Genomic DNA, 13,598 nt, shown 5'->3' on the forward strand with positions numbered 1-13,598 from the left:
ATAGAGCTTTTGAAATATTGCAAAGGGCTTTATTTATGATGATAAGATAGTAGGTCACCTGACTATTATGATGACCGCCCTTAAAGTAATTAAGGGTAGAATGGGAAAGGGTGTCCCGATACTATCTATTGATCAACCCTGACTCAGTCAGATTTCTTTTTCTTTTTTTACTTCTCGCCATATTTTTGTTTAAAGTAAAAATGGATTAATTAATTTAAATTAATTAAATTAATAATAGTGATATAAATATTTTTTTTAAACAATTAAATGATAAGGACCTAAATTGACAATTTCTATCGTAGATAAATGTAATAAATAACCTCAAGAAATTATTTGCTATAAATGAGTACCTCATTATCAGTAAGAAAAATAATTTTATTATTTCTGAATAAATTACATAACAATATACATAATTAGAATCGAAAATATGCTAGTTCATCTTTTGCTATCGCTTCGTAGATACGTTTAATCTGACCAGTACATGCAATCCGTTAATAGTACGCACAATCTAGACATTATAGCAAGCCATATTACAGTTAATTTTGGCCACTTCAGCCATGTGCTTTCTGTCAACCCAATATAACTTCGAATTTCTGGCCAAATCTATAGTCGTTAGAATCAAAAACATCAGATCAGCTTTTAAGATGTGTAATGGCCATGATAGCCCCAGTCTATCATAAAGTTCTCTAAATAAAGTTGAAGGAATCTTTTCTGTAGCTTTTTACAGATCTTTCCATAGCTTATATTCCTCTATTCTGTTCTAATTAATATCAGATGTAGCGCTGACTTTATTACTCTTTCAGCGCAATACATGGGCAATGGGTGGTCTTCAGCATCATGGATTCTTTCATGATTAGCCGATCAGCCTCTCTACAGTGCCCAGAAATTCTCTAAAAAACATTGAGGGCTTTGTGTTCAAATCTGCCCTCGGCTGCAAACTACGCAGATTTTTAATAATGCGTTACTCGAAAATGCTGCTTTCCTCGGCCTAATAAAAATGGCAAAAGAGTTTTCATATTCAGTATCTGTAAAGTTGGACAACTATTATTGTATTTATTATTTTAATAATTTAGATAAATATTTTTATTTGATAATGAAAAGAGAAATAAAAAATAATAGCAACAGAAAGGATATATTACTCATCATAGTGATTGCTATTTTTAAACAAAACATTTGTTCGATAACTACCTAAGGAAACATTGTTGGCTGATAGACGTTCAACGGTTAAAGGAGCTGAAGTTAAGTTTACTTTAAGTTAAATATAAGGGGAAGGGATTAGTTCTGTTATTAGCGTATACTCAAAACCAACGCGGAGATGCCGGGTTCGAAATAGCTGCTGGCCCTTAGATTTTCTATTTCTATGTGCTTTTTACAGCACACCATCCGTTAATCGAAAGTGTTGTCTGTAACGAGAGAATACTGTCCGGAGGCCAGTTGTACTCTGAAAAATAGCTCCAGGCGCCTCAGATTTTGACGCGTCATAAATTAAAAAACAAAAAAAAATTACAACTACCACTAAAACATCTTTGCAGCTTTATTGAAGCTAGGAAAATAAATGAAAAGAAGTTTGAAAAGGTTAGTAGCTAAAGCTGTTTGAAATATATAAATCTAAGTAGTAATAACACATATTTACCCTCATCAAAGATCTTTTTGGTAAAAGAAATATGATTTAACCAGGATAAACCTACAAGGTAGCTGGAACCCTTGAAAAAGGTACTAAGTATAGCTCCTCTACAGAGTATCGAGGGTTTATTGTCCTATAGAACTACATCACTATATGAACTACCCTCGTCTATTTGGGACCTTCAAAAATAACAAAATTAGACAATCATATCAGCAAGACATATACGAAACCAATTAGTGAACCTAACATTCGTATTTTAAAGTCCTCTCTCAATAAATTTTTGCTTTTAAAACTTTTATTTTGAAATGCACGTATAAAATGTTCTACAATGAAATTATAATGTATTTTGATTAGGAAAACTAATTGGATATAAAATTAATGATGAACAGTTAAGGAAAGAGCAATAATTAGATAAGGTTCATTAGTAAATGAAACCTTAAATAAAATGTTATACAAACAATAATAAAATATGTTAAGAGCTGTCCTAATCAGTTATCACAAGGAAACTGCAAATCAATTTTCTTTCATCACGCTAAGTGAATTTCTCACGGTTTAAATAATCAAATAAAATGAAAGATATGGAGATTCCACACAAATAATTTTTGAAAACGACCAATGAAATTACTACTGAAATTTGTCTTGTTTTGTTTTCTTGACTTTTTAATGCAATTTGTATTATCTCTTGAAAATAATTGAGATTAAATTTTCAAAGTTATTTTAAGTCTTGAGTTTATCTATTTAAGTATAAAATAGTTTTCACAGTCTATAACACACACTAGTGCACATAGTATGTGCAAATAACTAGAAAGTAACATTACTTGATTTTCTCTACGGGTATTTGAGTTATCTAATAATTAAGGAAAGTTTAATAAGGAAATAAGGAAACCACCCAGCAACCTGAGTGAAATTCATGTTTTGTATTTTCGAAAATGGTTTTGGAATTTTCATTTTTAACCAGATAGTTTTACGTGTATACTCGGGAAAAATACTAAATTGCCAGTAACTATAAAAACTCGAATTTTAATAAAATACAATAAGAATATTATTTGGTGGGATGTTTCCTTTAGCTTACCAATAGAACTGCCAAGTATTTTATACGGAGAGAGTGGAGGGAGTCAGCCAAATGATAAGTGGTTGGTACATGTTTGGTCTCCACATTAGAGATTGGGAATTACGCACACAAATAGAAGCTCTCAACCCTTGTGCAATGCCGTTTTCACCTTAGATAGAGATTCAGACCTCAGTACGAGCATGATTTCATTTTGCACAGAATTCAAAGCTCTTTCCTTCCTTGAAAAAAAGGCTCTTGCGTCCCTAGTTAACTAGGCGGCAATGCATACGTGAAGCGGTGCAAGATTTTGAATGAGCACAGAATGCTCTGTAATCTCAAGCCCCAGAGATTGCAGAAAAAGTCTCTTGCAGTGACTATTATGACGTTGTAAATGTTCGGTTGTTGCGTCCTGCGTTCGACGTGTATACCACGTCATTGTCTGATTTTAATTCCGCACACTGTGAGGGGTTTTTTAAAACTAAATTCCACGCTTAACTGGTTAAACACAAATTATTTTTGAATCTTTGCAGAAACTTTGAAAAGAAACTTGCAAGCAATTTTCCACCTTTAATGGACAACACAAATCAAACCCTCTTTATTCTGTGTGTCGTTCTTGCAATCAGGTCAATGACGAAAGAGTCAATGCGATCTAATAAAATTCAATTAAAATATTTTCTGGAGCGTAACTTGGGATATTAATGAGATCTATTTTTACAATTTGGATTCGCAACAAGTCGGTACTAGGCAAAGAAATTTAGTAAAGGACTTTTGAAAGCTCACGAAAGACCTGCTCATCAAGGTATTTGATGAAAGATGTGTAGACAGAGAAATTACAGAATAGAAAACACCACTTTTTGGATGTAGTGTTCCAGTTTTTGCTTGAGAAAAAGTCACCTCTCCATTCCACTACTACCAAGAGATATCCCTTCTTTGAAGAACTACATTATTATTTTTTTTCGTAACCGGAGTAATGAGTCAATTAACACTTGAAATATTATTAAGTAGTTGTTTAAGATAAATTTTAAATTGTGAAGGACAGAAAGTATAGGCTGCATTTTCTATTTGACAAAGAGATGTGCGTTAATTAAAAACAAAATTTTATTATAAATAGTCATTCTGATTTAAAATTATCCTATTAAGAATAAATGAAATAATAGAAATGCTGAAAAATGTAATTAATAAATTAGTATAGTATTTTTTCGCTAGTAAAGTAAATACTTGTACGAGAATTAAAACTTCAGTTTGTAAGCTTAACTTCTATTGGACATTCTGGTTTTCAAATTTACCAAAAGAATTTGTCGTAAGTTATTATTAAAATAAGTAATATACAATTTCAATAAAATAAAATTCTATAAATTATAACATCTCACAGCAAAATCTCCATAGAGATAATATAAATTTACTACAGTAGACGCCAGTTACAAATGTTTACACCTCTTTACTTTAATAAAAATAATGCAAACAAGTTTATACTAGAAGATTAATAGAATGTGTAATTGAAAAAACAGTGCTAATTCTTAGTTTAGGTAAACTAACAAACATTCCAAAAATATTTACCAAAATTTGCATGCAATTATCTAAAAAAACCAGTAAGAGATTTATAAAAGAAAGAAACAGTTAAAAAATAGTTATACCTAACCAGACGATAAATAATTAAAAATTAATGTACACAATGAAAATCATTTAATATATTTTTGGAAACATAGAATAAGCGAGACTGTTTTCTGCAGTAATTCAAAATAAAAATAACAATCAACACCCACCAAACAAGAGAATATACGCTGTCGATTAAAATTAATTAGGTTATTTTTTTGTTTTTTTACTTACCAGTGAAGACACGATCTGGACCTCTGATTATCTGCCCTCTATTTTTAACCCGAACACATAAATGTATCATAAGCAACATCATTACATTCATTATCATACTCTGAGCCAACAATGGCAATTCATATCTTTTTCCAAACCTGTCGACATAAATATTGTGTTTTGGAAAAATAAGTGAAACGAAATAAAACAATTTTTTTAAAAAAATATATATAAGATTTAGCTGACCAAAATAATATCCTGAGGGTGTTAGCGATGAGAAGTACTAGGCAGACGTAGAGGGAGAATCCTTCAGCATCATTCTTTTTTTTTATCTCTCGATATTGTGGAATAAAAGGAGCTACACCACCGAATATCATCACCGTCGACGATACCCACTTGATCACCTTTGAAATGGTGATCTCTTGGACCTCCTCCAATATATAATCCATCGTAGTCGTGCCTGCCTTCTTCAAGTGAAAAGTACCATTCCATACTAAAAATTAAGATAAAAAAAATATATCAAATTTTAGGTTTCATACAAATTGATGCTTGAAACAGCAAAAAAAAAAAAGGTCACAAGATTGCTTCACTTTTAACATTTGTTTCAAATTATCTTTAAATTCGTTCACATATTTGTGGGTCTCCAGGCTCCAGCCTCAAAGGTTGGTTTGACAAACAAATACTGTATTTTCTATAGTTGCAAAGTGAAGAGCGAGTGGTTTAATAAAAGATATGTAGTGACTCTCTGAAGTGTCAGTGTTTCAGAATGTCGGCGTCTGTAACGAGTACTAAGAGTAAATGTTATGTAAGTTCATTAATTATCAGCTAGAGAAAAGCCTACGGGTGCGCTCAACCAAAGTAATTACACAATTCAAATGCAGGTCCTACGTGTACGGTGAGAGATAACGATGTCAATTTGAATGTTATTCGCTTAGGTAGACTAGGATAATCACCATTCTTCCTGCAGAAGTGACTTCCTCCTAAAAAGCGTCATTTATAAAATTTAAACTCTGTGCAGATCTTAAAATAGTTGAAGCAATGCAATTCTACAAATCTAAGGATACATCTATGCGGACAAAAAGATAGGCAAGGTCCTGATTATTGATCTCTGTATTTATTTTCTGGTTTTTAACGGGGGCAATTTATTTTTCCTGGGCACTTTTACGGTCAACTTCTTCAACTTCTACGGCCATTAGAGGCTATTCGTTACATGTTTTTGAGTTTTACTTAAATATTTTTCGAATGAAGCGCGATTCTAGATTAATTTGCGGCTAGTTCTGAATTTGTATCTGAACTGAAATTGTATTTCATTAAAATAATCATTTTAAATTTTCCTAATTATATCTAATATCAATGTGTTACATTTTTCTTGATGAAACATAAATGAGGAAAATAATAATGCATTTAACTTAAAATTGCGCTAGTAACTTTACGATTGCGAAAAAAAAAAAAAAAAGCTTGAAAAGATACTGATTAGTTAACAACTATATTTCCGTAAATTAGGTAAGCGTAATTCAAAATTTTAAATTTAGAAAACACATGCATCGCCTAGGCCTGGCAGATGATAGCCTCTGTAGGTTCTGTCAGGAAGAGGAGGAAACGGCACTGCACGTATTGTGTCAGTGTGAGGGGCTCGTGTGGCTAAGGATGTTACTTCTCGGGGAGGAAAAACCAAGGCCTGCGAGCTTTACCCAAGAGTCGCTCTCCTGTATTAAGAGTCTGATTAAAAGGACAGGTCTGGAGGGTGAATTTTAGAGTGAGGGGAGCCACAATAGATTCAAAGGGGTCGCAGTGGCGTAGGCCTTGAGGCCGTCCTAGTCTAATCTAATCTAAGTTAGAGCGGTAAACATAGGAAATTTGGTGCTAAACATTCACAAGATTTTGCTTTAATTCAACTCTCATAGTAGTAAGAGAGCAATATTCTTATGATTATCCGTAACACCATTTATTTACATTATGGTATCACAAGTACTAAAACCGTATATTTTACAAATGAATGGCTGAGAAGATCCAATACCCCCCTCCTGAGCCTCGCAAAATTAATATCTCGAAAAACATTCAGTCAAAACGATTACCTAAGTCCTTAGAATGTAGTAAAACTTTATGAAGAGTTCAGATCGGTAGGTATTCGAGGAAATCACAAAAATTAGTAAACGTATCGACAAATTCTTCCAACTCGAAATTCTCAAAAAAAAGTAGTAGATCTTTTGCGTGTAATGAGAGTTTAAAGAAGTTCTTAGGGCCATTTTTGAGTAAATCTCAAAAACTAAATATTTATCAGTAAAGTATTTCTACCAGTATTCGAGGAGGGATTTTCATCGCTAGTTATACCGAACGAAATATGGAGTGTGATTTTCCCAAAATTTTTGTTTCTGTTTTGTTCTGAGTGTTCAAATTGAGTGATCTTTCGATGAAAACAAAATTTGTCACGAAAGCAATACTTCCCTTTACTAGGACAAATAAATAAGAAAAAGGAAAAAGAGAAGATCCATCAAATATAAACATCTTGGAAACGTAACTCATAATTTAGTTTCTAGTATTTGAAATGCCTCGCCCATAATTTAACACTGAATCAGGGACAATGTTGTGATAATGTTCTTTTATTAGAGGCGAGAGCCCATTGTCAAGTAATCTAATTTCAAAATAGCGAATACCCTCTGTTAAGTCTTCATTATTAGTTCAAAACAAGTATATATACTGAACAAGTATAATTATTAGCAATTAATATACAATTTACACAAATAAAAATTATTAAAATATTAGAAAATTTTATTTGAATTTTTTAGTGACCGAAAGAAAATATTTACTAACTGTCCCTGTTAAAATTCAATATAATTGTTTTAGATCCGATTACGTTATATTCAATGACATCAAAACCTATTTATCCTAAAATGGTTCCAACTATACCTTATATTTCACAATACAGATTTCTCTACCAAAGAGAAACCTTATTAAAATAAACTATTAATGTTTTTCCTAAAATCGCGGCAGTAGTAGCTGAAACCTTTTTAATAGGAAATCTATTCCACATTTCCTAGCTGTTTCCTACCGTTCTTTAGCCTTACTTTTTTCTATTGGATTGCAACATACATGAGGAAGAAAATGTGACCAGTTATATCTTGAACTTATTTTGATATGAAAGCAATGTCTGCTAATAATTTATAACATATTGGAAGAAAACCTTTTCAAATGGATATTTATTTTTACTTACTAAGAACATTGATTAACATATTGAGTCACTCACTGGTCATTAGCTGTGTAAAAACAATTGACCGTTCAAATTTCTAAAACAAAGATTAACTATAACAGAAGTGAACTGAAATTATGTAATAAACTGGTAGACGTTTAGGTGAAGTACAAGTTTTGACTAACTTAAGTTCAACATGACCTTTACATAGTTTTAAAGGTCACTAAGAAAACATTAGATTCTTGATGCAATACAAATATTATCAAACCGAAACTATTTGTCCTCACATTTAAAAGTTTTCCAATATGTTTTCAAAATTATAACTTTCAACTTATTGAAAGATTTATAGTACTTCTAAAGATGAAGGGAAAAATAGAACATAAAAATCTGATAGTTGAAAATGCATGTTTAACATACCCCTATTTTTTCACCACAACGATGTTTATTCCAGAAAACTGACTTTCATTATCTATTCTAAGACGAGTTCTTATTAACAATCACGACTCTACAGATGAAAACCCTAAATGCAACCTCCAACTCTACATTTATGAATCCCACCACTGCCTTGTCAATCCGAACGTTGCAAATTTGCCTCTGAACTATTGAGAGAGTTTACACCAATTTCATACAGAAATAGATGCAAAATAATCCTTTTTTTTTACTTTTTTTCCCCTTAATTTGGAATATTTAATCTTCTTGAGATTATTTTACTATGTGGCTAGAGAAAACTAGACTCATAAGTAAGGAACGGATTTTTATGTATTTAAAAATGCCAAATATTTAATTAAAATATGCATTTATTTTCGTCAAGTATGTGGAAAATATGTAATTTTCTTAAAATATTTTCTGGAATATTTAAGTAAAATGGACATTTTTTTTTATGAAAATGGAATTTTTTTTTTGGGGGGCAAGTTATAATTATTTATACAAGAAAAGAACATTTTTACAATTTATAATAATTTATTAGGAACAAAATAATTTGTTTTTACAAGTTATAATGATTTATACAACAAAGAACATTTTTACTATTTATAAAAAGATGTGTTAAATTTTCAATTTTGAAAACTTCACTCTTCGAAATTGTTTGCAACCACATGAAATTTCAAATGTTGGAACGTAAAGTGACGACGATCTGGACTTGTAACGACTAAAAGATCGTTCAACATCTACAGATGTTATAGGTGCCTTGCTGAAAGAAGTTATCTCGTTGGTTGTAAAGGGTACACGATGTTCTGAGGTGACTTCTGATCCACTGATAATATCAGAAATCTGGCAGATGGTCTCCCACCCTTTGTTCTTGCTCAGTACTTCTACCAGTTTTGATCTGATCAGATCTCCCTTACTCCCAGGTATTCCTTCCACTTTTTCGATGACTTTTTTAACGTTGGACACGTTTTCTGTCAGTCGAACATTTTGGGACTCAAGTTGGGTAATGGCTTGTGCAAGAAATACGCAATTGTCAGAAATGAATGCAAGGTCGTTCCTTAAATTAGGTTTCTCGAATAAAGACTTGGCTGTATTTATCGCTACTGCTTCGTCTTCGAGATGTGTAAGGACATTCTTGATTTTATTGTAGTTTTCATAGTAATACTGAGCTGTTTACTGTTAATACTGTAATGCTGAGCAACCAGTTGTTTGTTTGAGGCCGATGTTCGTGGCATTTCACCCAAAAAAGAATACACTAAGTGACCGAACGAAATGAATTGGACACTTCAACGAACGAGCTGAAAGAACAGACAATGTCAAAGAAATAACAAGTGCCCGTCACTGTTTAGCAGCGTTCTGTGTAAATTACAATAACCATTGTACCCACTGTGATTCACAGCCCTACAGTCTGTGGTTCACAGTTCCTGTCAACCACCTCCCAATTATGAAAATATGCCCAAAATGAAAAATATGTGCATATTTTGATTAAATATGTAGAAATATTTATTTATTTTAATCAAATATTTATAAATATGCGATAACATCCAAATATGTGGAAATATGTGAAATAAAAGTAGACTCAAACGGCTTAAAAAGTGAAGCAGTATGAATACTTCTAGTTGAAAAACGTCTGTAAATTGCCTAGAAAAAAATATGTAAATACATACGAATCCGTTCCCTACTCATAAGAATTTCATTTTACGATTGGTCATTGGCCTCTAAATTTCATTATTATGATTCAAATTGAACAAAAGATTCTAATAAAAGTGTAACTTGGAAACCTTGATGTATTAATGTAATCTTAATGATAAAATGTTTATAACATCTACTTTTATGGATTAAAAATACTTTTCAAATCTAATTACTGTCAGCCACAGCATTGATTATATTTTATATTGTTGACTTCAGAAGTACAGAACATCCTCGATTAAAAAAAGATTTCTGTTCCAGAGACTGAGTCCAGAAAAAAACAAATCCTATATTCAGTGAGACTATAGTTTTAATTTGTACTTATGTATACCCTGTAATGTTAAACTATGAAAAATTATGTCTAATTCATTAAACTTAAAAAATCCATCGCAAAGTACTTCATATGTTAAATAAAATAAATTTACGATAGAATCTTAGAGTACGTTTCAAAGCATAATTTATCTATCTGAATGTGTTTAAATTTCGTCATCCAAGCAGCATCAACATGATGCATTTACTACTATCTCAAAATTTATGAAAAACACACGAGAAAATCTATTACTAAACAAGGCAACTTTATTATCATATTTAAAATCAGATGACCTCGCTTCCAGAGGGATGGAAAACAAGTTGCCTCAAAAATGCAGCGGTGTACTAAAAAGTGTGGTGTAGAGAAGAAAACTTGTTTGCTTAACATAAGAGAGAAAATTAAAATAGAACAGACATTTTCGAAACAAATGATACGAATTGTTAAATATTCTTTAAGAATTACAGAGAACGTTGCTTTATTTGGTTACTATAGATACAATAAAAATTACCAAAGGTGCCAGCGGGGTTCCGCAATTTATTCACTCTTCCTTTGAAGTCACAAAAGAATTTAAGACAAGAAATACAACTGAATTAATTGAAATAATATACTTAGTTCATTAATCATGTTTATTTTATAAAATTTGGAATTTTTATTCCTTATTTTATTTTTTTTAATAAGCATGCAAAAGTACAATATCTCCAATTCTGACTTAAGATTTCAGATCAGTTTTGGAGGTGAATGCTTTCACAATAATTAGCTAGCCTGCAGAACATGTGTATGCTTCATTATCATTAACAGTGACTACTTTTAACACATACTATGTAAGTAAACATATACGAGGTGTGTTCAAAAAGTAACGGGAATTTTTAAATTTCGCGGGTTTGGAGAGTCTGATTGTAAATTTTTTTTTTTATTATGTTGGTACACATGCCCCTGAAGTACGATAAAATTTTCAGTAATATTCATTGTTTACTTCTTAAGTGGCAGCCGTTAAGGTTAGACGTGTTTTTCGAGCTTGGCGATTTTTGTTTGTTAAAAAAAATGGATCAAAGAATTTGTATTAAATTTTGCGTAAAAAATGAAATAAAGTGTGTGAAATGTTAATAAAGGCATATGGTGAGTCTGCTATGAGTAAAACAAGGATTTACGAGTGGTATAAGCGTTTCCAAGATGGCCGCGAAAACGTTGAAGATGACGAACGACCTGGACGTCCAAGCACATCAACAACCGATGAAAACGTGAAAAAAGTGAAAGAAATGGTTATGAACGATCGCCGAATCACAATCAGAGAAGTCGCTGATGATGTTGCCATATCAATTGGCTCATGCCATGAAATTTTTTCGGTTGTTTTGGGTATGAAACGTGTGGCAGCAAAATTTGTTCCAAAATTGTTGAATTTCGAACAAAAACAGCGGAGAATGGAAGTTGCTCAAGAGTCACTCAATGAAGTCGACAACGATGCGGATCTACTGAAACGTGTTATAACAGGTGACGAAACATGGGTTTACGGATATGATGTCGAAACTAAGGCTCAATCGTCCCAGTGGAGGCATTCTGGATCGCCAAGGCCGAAAAAGGCTCGACAAGTGCGGTCGAATGTGAAGGTTATGCTCACTGTGTTCTTCGATTTTAATGGCATAGTGCATCATGAATTCTTGCCACAAGGTCAAACAATCAATAAGGAGTACTACCTACAAGTTCAACGCCGTTTGCGTGAAGCAATCCGAAAAAAACGCCCGGATTTGTGGCAAAACAATTCATGGATTTTGCACCACGATAATGCACCTGCTCACACTTCATTGCTTGTTCGTGAATTTTTGGCCAAAAACAAAACTTTAACGATGCCCCAGCCTCCATATTCGCCAGACATGGCTCCATGTGACTTTTTTCTATTTCCAAACATAAAGAGAACATTAAAAGGCCGTCGTTTTACAAGCATAGATGACATTAAAAGCGAATCGCTGAAAGAGCTGAAAGCTATCACAAAGATCGAGTTTCAGAAGTGTTTCGAGGATTGGAAAAAGCGCTGGCACAAGTGTATTGTATGCGAAGGGGACTACTTTGAAGGCGACAATATTAATGTAGATGAATAAATAAATATTTTTTTCAAAAAACGAAAATTCCCGTTACTTTTTGAACACACCTCGTACATACATATCTGCTCTGAAAAAGTCATGCTATACGACCAAATAATTCGAAATTGAGATACACAGAACAACCCTTCATAGAAATAAATAAATAAATAAATGTGTAAAAAGATATATAAAAATATAAATTTCAGTTCTGAAACCAAGTAAGGAAACCCACAATAATAATTATTTAATTACTAAAATTATTCAAATTTTTACCCCTCTTAAATCAACTTCAAACAAAAGAAAATCAGTCCGAAAACATAATATGGCCAAATTTCTTATGTATTTTTAGTACATTCCTTTTTTAATATTTTAACAAAACTTGTTAAATGTTTTCTACTTTCTATTTTGTTTTATAATTCTCACATTACAAAATATATTCCACAAAGGACCCTTCCTTATTTACTTAACATAAAAGATGATGAAACTTATGTACTAACATTTGACTAGAAATGATTATTTACATCAATTGATTAATCATTATTATCACAAAAACACTAGAATAAATTATCACTTTTAAATTACAATAAAATGATGATATGTTTACGAACGACGGCAACAACGCTTAACATCATGAGTGAAAATTAAATCTAGATGCTATCTTATGATCCCAAGAATGATTGTTAAAAACTAGAAATATCGCCATTTTATCATACATGTTTTGTGAGTTCCAGAAGTAAAATATGCTCCAAGAGATAAAACTACTGACTATTTGGATCTGATTTTTATAGTGCATTAAACATTTATAGAATTACAGACTAGAATAATATTTAATTTATACATTATGTATATATAATTCTGATTTAAAAAAAAATATGATCTTTCATAAAATTTACATACTTCTTTCAGAAAACGTACTCTCTTAAAAACATATTTTAAATAGAGGTCTCAGTCTTCTCTTCAATTCTATTTAAACGATAATTTCTTTTTACCTAAAGATTCAGTGGAGCTTACTTCAAATAAAGTTTAGGTAGTTTTCATTTTTGAATCTTTTACCTCTTCAAATTAAGTTCTAGGATGTTTTATTTGGCTGATTCATTTGGTTGTTCATAGATAAATGGAAATGATGATTGGTGGATGGTAAAAGCCGATGTCAATAAGCTAAAAAATTTGGTTTTATAGCATCTTTTGGTAAAATAAGCACCAGTTCATTAATATCCTTATAAATTTCAATTTTAAGAAATTCTATTCTATTTTGTTTTTGCTCTGTGTGTTTAGTTATGTTGTATTTTTATTTTTTTCATGTTTAACATTAAGTTCAATGAATTTTCAACTGGTGTCTACAAAGAGTAAGAGGTCAAAATTTACCTTGTAAAAGATAAAAATGTATGGAAAAATATATATATCTACCCAATTATTTTTTAAAAAAATGG

The 13,598-nt window shown here is 31.5% G+C and overlaps 1 protein-coding gene across 15 annotated transcripts in view; it reads right to left on the reverse strand.

The window, feature by feature from the left end:
* The window catches only part of LOC141456280 (solute carrier family 66 member 2), a 31,728-nt gene extending 23,475 nt beyond the window's left edge, over positions 1–8,253 (reverse strand). For 5 of the 15 annotated variants that reach the window (XR_012459688.1, XR_012459687.1, XM_074132129.1 and 2 more), the window contains exons 1-3: positions 7,693–7,839; positions 4,728–4,974; positions 4,503–4,639 (exon numbers count right to left, since the gene is read on the reverse strand). Coding sequence is in view for 13 of the 15 variants with exons in the window: in XM_074132129.1 (XP_073988230.1) it covers positions 4,503–4,639; positions 4,728–4,974; positions 7,693–7,711 (403 nt within the window). In the remaining 2 variants the exon portion in view is untranslated. The other 10 variants (XM_074132130.1, XM_074132137.1, XM_074132138.1 and 7 more) reach the window with 8 other exon arrangements.
* Positions 8,254–13,598: the final 5,345 nt, after the last annotated feature.

This window comes from Rhodnius prolixus, unplaced genomic scaffold (genome assembly GCF_049639745.1).
Source record: "Rhodnius prolixus isolate KJV_2025 unplaced genomic scaffold, Rpr scaffold_4, whole genome shotgun sequence".
Taxonomy (NCBI): Eukaryota; Metazoa; Arthropoda; class Insecta; order Hemiptera; family Reduviidae; genus Rhodnius; species Rhodnius prolixus.